Source organism: Trichechus manatus, unplaced genomic scaffold (genome assembly GCF_000243295.1).
Source record: "Trichechus manatus latirostris isolate Lorelei unplaced genomic scaffold, TriManLat1.0 scaffold00049, whole genome shotgun sequence".
Classification (NCBI taxonomy): domain Eukaryota; kingdom Metazoa; phylum Chordata; class Mammalia; order Sirenia; family Trichechidae; genus Trichechus; species Trichechus manatus.
In genome coordinates, this window is record NW_004443985.1 from 1,682,539 (window position 1) to 1,688,887 (window position 6,349).

At 51.0% G+C, this 6,349-nt stretch overlaps 1 protein-coding gene across 2 annotated transcripts in view; it reads right to left on the reverse strand.

Moving 5' to 3' along the window:
* Window positions 1-4,382: 4,382 nt before the first annotated feature.
* ACVR2B (activin A receptor type 2B) overlaps window positions 4,383-6,349 on the reverse strand; it is a 9,223-nt gene continuing 7,256 nt past the window's right edge. For both annotated transcript variants that reach the window (XM_012555835.2, XM_012555837.2), the window contains one exon: window positions 4,383-5,578. In XM_012555835.2, the coding sequence (XP_012411289.1) occupies window positions 5,384-5,578 (195 nt within the window). In that variant the 3' untranslated portion in view covers window positions 4,383-5,383. The remainder of the gene's footprint in view (window positions 5,579-6,349) is intronic.

A 6,349-nucleotide genomic window follows, 5' to 3' on the forward strand; every position in this document is an offset into this window, starting at 1 on the left:
AAAACAAGTACAAAATAAGAACATTAAAAATATCTCACTGGATAATTTGGGCTTTTATTTGTTGATAGTTTATGGGTCTCCTGAATACACTCATCTCTTAAAAAATGTGATGGAGTCAACTGAATTTAACTTCAAAAGGGGCATTTCAAACTCCAATTTCTTTCACCTACAAAACCAAATCATCATCTCAAAAAAAAGTTTCCAAGCCTCCTAAAGGTCTGGGATACATTCATAGGTAGATTGCTGGTTACAAATCAACTACTAAGAATCTCACATAAAGAACTATGCTTATAACCCTGAATTCATTTAAACATTTTCAAATCTAGACTGAGAAGTATATACAGTTCATCAACTGAATTACTGGACCCATTTCTTTACCTGAAACATTCACACTGATCGAAGCTTAAACTCGTCATCCCTCGCTTGAACACATTAGCTGCTGTTTTACTAGCTCAGATTTTGCGAACAGCCTCTGACCAAGGAGAAGTCACATCACACAAACGAGAAGAAGAAAAAACCACTGGCATCTCTTCCCTTCTTGGCTGCTCATCACGTATGGTGGGGAAGGGAAGGAGAGTCACCGTGTTTCTTGGAAAGGTGTGGTCTGGTACCCCTGCAACGCGAACCGGGCCATCTCTCCAAAGGCGGACCATCAAGAAAAACCTGCCCAACAGGATGAAGTAACAGAGACTCAAGACCAAACTAAGTCAAGTCATGGAAACCTTCTTTCCAATTTAGATATTTCTCAGGGATAAAGTCTGGCTGTTCAGCTTCGAGCACCAACTCTAAAAACATGCACACATATGCTCACCATGTAATTTAAAACCATCAAATCCTTGTGAAACCAGTAGGTGCTGGGAACCTCACACTGCAAATTTAAAGAGACAAAATCCCGTTTGCAAGAAGGCCATCCAGTACCCCCACTCTGGATGGAGCAGCCGCTTGCCTGTCCTCGTGGCTCAGAGCAGGGGGCCACATGACGGACCTTCTGAGCCACACACAGCCCGTGGAGGATGTTCAATGCACAGCTGGGCTCGCCACCAAGGAAAATCCCCCCACATAGCCTGTGGTGGACGTTCAATGCGCAGCTGGGCTCGCCACCAAGGAAAATCCCCACACACAGCCTGTGGTGGACGTTCAATGCGCAGCTGGGCTCGCCACCAAGGAAAATCCCCACACACAGCCCGAGCACCTGGCGCAGAGTGGGAGGGCAACAGGGAGCAAGAAAATGGCCAGCTGAAGAGAAGAGGCGACAGAGCAGAACCACGGGTCGCATGCTTCACGGTACTTTCTAAAGCGCTGAGCAATGTCAAGAGGGCACGCTGGGGCAATGGAAGAACTGTCTTGATTTGGCCTGAAGATGAGAAGCCCTTCCCTTTGCTGGTATTGTGTGAGCGGGAAGCTCTAGCCTCCTGTAGATGTCCAAGGCTGGACAATGTCCCTGTCCTGCAAAATTGCCCCCAAATCCGGCAAAATATTCAGTCAGAAGCAGCTGGCTCACATGGCAAAGCCCTCCCCAGACAGGACTGGTTGTCTCTGGGCACCCACCCAGAGCCAACAGGACAGGAGGACCATGCTGGATGGTAAAGGGCTGACGATGTTCGCCTCTCTCCCTCCCAGCCAGCTCTTCCTTTCTCCAGGCAGACCCACCTGTACCCCTCATCCCCCGAGTACTCACTCCAAGGAGGACTCCCGCGTGAGACGAAAGGTCCCAGCAGACGACCCAGCTCACACCAGCCCACGACGCTCTGATGACCATGCTCGCGGCCCTCCCTGGCCTCCTGTCACTGAGAGCCCTCGGACACTCTGACACAGTGGCCTTTGTCCCATCTGCTTCCTCCTTTTCCTTCTGGTTCCTACATTTTCCCCACTAGGGATGGCCTCCTACAGTGACAACGGGTGTTTTCAAACAGAACAAAGAAACGAGAGCTTCCCAGCCTCCCTCTCCCCCAGGTCGCACCCCCACAGCCAGGAGCCATGGCCACTCTCTCCCTCACTGAGCTCCCTCCCGCCCTGGATGGACGACCCCTCCCGTGGGGAAATGATGCCAGGCCCCACTCTTGCCAGTCTTCCACAAGGCCTGGGGCAAAACGATAAAAAAAAAAGGCAGGAATTATCTGAGCTTCCTGGAAGTGGGTGTCGCATGAGATCTCTGTGGGCAGGAGCACAGGCAGGCCCTGGAATCCCATAAATACAGACCAGGGCTCTACATGGCTCATGCCCCAAAGAGTTTATGGAGACAAACAGACACTTTATCTGGGAGGAAAGGCCCACCTGTGTCCCCAGAGCCATGCCCTGGAAGGAGATCACCCGCCTTCTAGCCATCAGCAGCAGCTGCACTGCCCGATGGGTACACTGTGCACCAGAGCATGAGGGAAAAGGCAGCTTGGAGCCCAAAGAACAGGTGCAGGCCCCCTGGACTCTGCTCACTCCCCAGCTACCTCCAACAGCCACCATCTTGTGACACCTCATTCTGGAGCCAAGGCCCTAAAGAGGTGCTACAGCAGTTGGGCACAGGTGGGCCAAGAGCGAGGCCACCTGGAAAAGAGGCACGCGGGCCAACAGGAAGGGCCGCCCCGTCTGCGCCGCGTCCTGACCAGCAGGGCCCACATGGGGCCACAGCTCAACCTGCCCACAGCCAGGCCAAAGCTCCTTCTCACAAGAATCAAGTCAGGACACAAAAGGAAAAATCACCCAGAGGAAATCTGTAACTGAACCGGCGTTTAGCCTTCGGCACTAGGAAGGAGCACTGACCTGACCTTTCCGGCAGTCGATTAGCTACATTTGTTAGTGGTTCATCTGTTTCTTCTGAGGGGGAAAAGCCGAGAAGTCTGGCACTGCCTGAGGTGAAAGCTAAAGAAATTAGATATGGCACTTTTCAATAAATATCTTAAAGCTTCTTAAAGAAATACGTGGAAAAGAAAAGCAACTGCTGTAAAGCCTGTTTTGCCATTAAAATTATTCCGAGGGAAGAAAAATACCACAGCACAAAATCAAACAGCTAAAAGAAAAGAAGACAACGCAGCTTGCCAAAAACACAAACAGAAAACCTGGCCCTGTAACCACCTCGGCCAACCCTTGTTTTACCCATGAAGCAGAAACTGAGCTCTGAAAGGGAGCAGAGGCACCTCCCACAGGTCCTGTGTCCACACCAGGTGGCGGGTCCCGGCCGCACAGGTGGTGTGCTGAGAAGGGAGCAGACAGCTCAATGAGGTGCGCAGTGCCCTCTCAGATTGAGAACAGAAGAACTCCAAGACTGGCGGAGCATAGAACACGCCACTCCCGGATACGCAGCTTTAGTATAGACGGCCCCTGAGTCACAGTGTGGATTCCACCCCAAGTTCTCTCTGGCAAACGTTGCTGCTAGTCTGCTTAAGAAATGAAATCTCAGGTAAAATTACCTCACACGGGTTTAAGGGCCACTGTTTTACCAGGTTACAGTGAGGTTACCTGTCCTGCTGCACACTGACCAAGTTGCGGGAAACACCCGAACCTCCAAATAACCCAAGGGGAGGTGGCCCTCTTTAGCCAAGTTGACCTCTCCCCTTACCCACCAACTCGCCAACCCTCAAGATCAACAGATGCACTGTTTTAAAATAAAATGGTCTAAAGAAACCAGAATGAAAATCCTTCACAAACAAGAGTGACAAATGCCCTGACTCAGCCCAGACGGCCAACCTACAGTGGATGACAATTATTTACAAGAGGGCGTTATCAAACAAAAGTGATAGCACTCCCTAGAAGACACTTACAAGTTTTTTTTTTCTTTTTTTCTATTTCTTTTAAACTGTCCTGTCATAAAAACCAACTTACATTAAAATATACTTACTACAAGACAACACAACTAACAAAATATATAATAAAACTTACACAAGTAGAAAATTCTGAGGTATTTCTGGTTTGAGGTGGTCTGTGGTCGTGAAGTTTTAATTCTTTTACTTTTCAAAATTTAAACCTCGGAAGCCACATAGCAAAGCGTGTGTGTACATGTGGATGTGTGTGTGTGCACGTGTGTGTACTGTTCTTTTAAAAAAATTCGCATGTTTCATAAATTAAAAAAAAAATTCAAATGTTGAAACAGCAGCATTAGGAACATTCACCGACTAGAGAAGGTTATGGCATAATAGAAAAACGGTTTTCAGAATATGCACCACTTTAACGGGTCTGGAGAAAGCCATGCCCATGAGCCACATCAAGGGGACAACAGTGTCACCGTGAGGGGCAGGGCCAGCACTGCGGGACTCTCCGGGTCTCCAGAGAAGCAGGCCTTGGAGGGCCCCGCCTGGGAAGTCCTCTTGCCCCGGCTGTGCAGGGCGCCTCGTTGTGGGCGTTTCCCTGAACCGCTCCGGGAAGAAGCAAACTACTTCAGCTTTGCTCCCCTTAAGACATTTACAGCATCAAGTCTTGTAAAGAACACACTCGTTAAATTGTGGTGATTTCTACCCTCACCTAACCTTAAAATCAGGGCAGAAAAAAAAATGTTTTTTCTATACCCAAGCCCAAGTTAGTGGGAAAAATCTGGCCAGGGCCAGCAGGTGGGTCCAAACCACACCAGCTCTCAGACTTTCTCCAAACCCCGCTCTGGCCGTCAATGCTTGGCCTCTACAAGCCCCTTGCCCTCAGTTCTGGGTTACCTGAGAAGTAGCCTCCACAGCCAAGGATGCTGCTCCAAACATGCTGACTCCAGTGTAGCTCCGCTCCAAACCCCACCCCCAGCACCGTCTGCCCCGCCGGCTCCAGTCCAAACCATCATCCTCCTCATCCCAGTCTTTCCTCGGTCGGGATAACACCCGTCAGACCCACGAAAGACACATCTGCTGTTTCTTCAGCTCACGGTCTAAAAAGGGAGAAAACCAAAGGAAAGGCAGGGGGCGGGGAGCGGAGGGGACGAGGGCAGGGGGAGAGGAAGCACCTCTTCCGAGGAAGATGTGTTCTTATATAACAGTCTCCAGAGATTCCTCCAGGTAGGGTTTGCAGCATTAAGTTTCCTAAGACAGGAGATGGGTTTCTTTGAGTCACAGGTTCTGAGACGACAAACAAAGAGGGTGTGGGAAAAATGAACCCCAAAGGACAGGAGGTGACTGAGGTTCTTCAGCATGGCGCTGGTTCTGTATTCACAGCTCAGCACCTCAACGCCTGCTGACATGTCCGCTGTTTGCAATACAGTAGAGCAGTGTGCTGGTAAAAACTGATCCAATCCCAAAAATAATATTAATAATAATAATTATAATAATTATAATAACAATAAAAAGTCAAGGTAAAATAGCAGCTGCATCTTATGTGTTTGTTGGTTTTATGGGATCTCCAAAACAAAACACAACTTTTTTCTTTCCTCCTTTCCTCTTCAGCTCCACTGAGTCTGGAGGGACGCGGTGTCTCGGGCTTAGATGCTCGACTCTTTAGGGGGCAGGTCCACGTTGGTGACGGAGGTCACCAGGGAGACAAGACAGTCCGAGGTAGTGCCGTTGACTGACCTCCGGATCAGGGACACCCGTTCCTCCACGCAGCCAGCGGACAGGCGGGCCTCGGCATCATGGTCCCAACATTCCTCAATGGTCACACAGAGCTGGGCCAGGCCCTGCAGTCAGGCCGGTGGGAGAACAAAGACACCCTCAGTGAGGACAAGCTCGGGAGACGGCAAACTTGCTTATGTCCCCCAGGATCAGGCTCAGCGATGGTCCCCGACCCTGACCGAGCAGTATGTCAGGGCTGAGGGAACTGCAGGGTCCAGATGCCTCTCCGGCAGTCACCACCCTGGGCCCACCAGCCGCCCTCTGCAGCCCCAACCAAAGGTTCACTGAGCCTCAACACAGAAAGGAAAACAAACCCCGGACCCCTCCTGGGCAGACATGGCAGACTGCCTCGGAGCAGTGGTGACCAAACAAAGTCATGCAAAGCCCAAACCACGTAATGGCCCAAAAGGCAGCGGTCCTGGTGAACGTGGGGACCGGGAGGAGGACATGACCCTCCCTGACACTTCACAGCCCCCTGGAGTCCAACAGCATGACATTCTAGGCTGGAACAGACAGCATGGTCCTGGGAAAGCATCTGGGTGGGCAAATGCCCAGGTCCAAGAGGGGCTCCAGCCTGCTCAGCGCCAAGCCACACCCACCTCTCTGGACCTTGGGTTCTTCATCAGGACTACGTGGCCCAGTATCCCCGACCTGGAAAGTATGGGCATGAGATACACACTCTGGCTCTCTCCAGGCCTCGGTTTACCCCACTGCAGCCCTCGGTTTCAGGTAGCAGCATGGCTGCTGAACTTGGCCTTACCGTTTGACCTCTTAGGGTGGAGCGCTAGCCCACAGTGGCCCCATGCTGTCCTTTTTCTGATCTAGCCCTGGGGTGG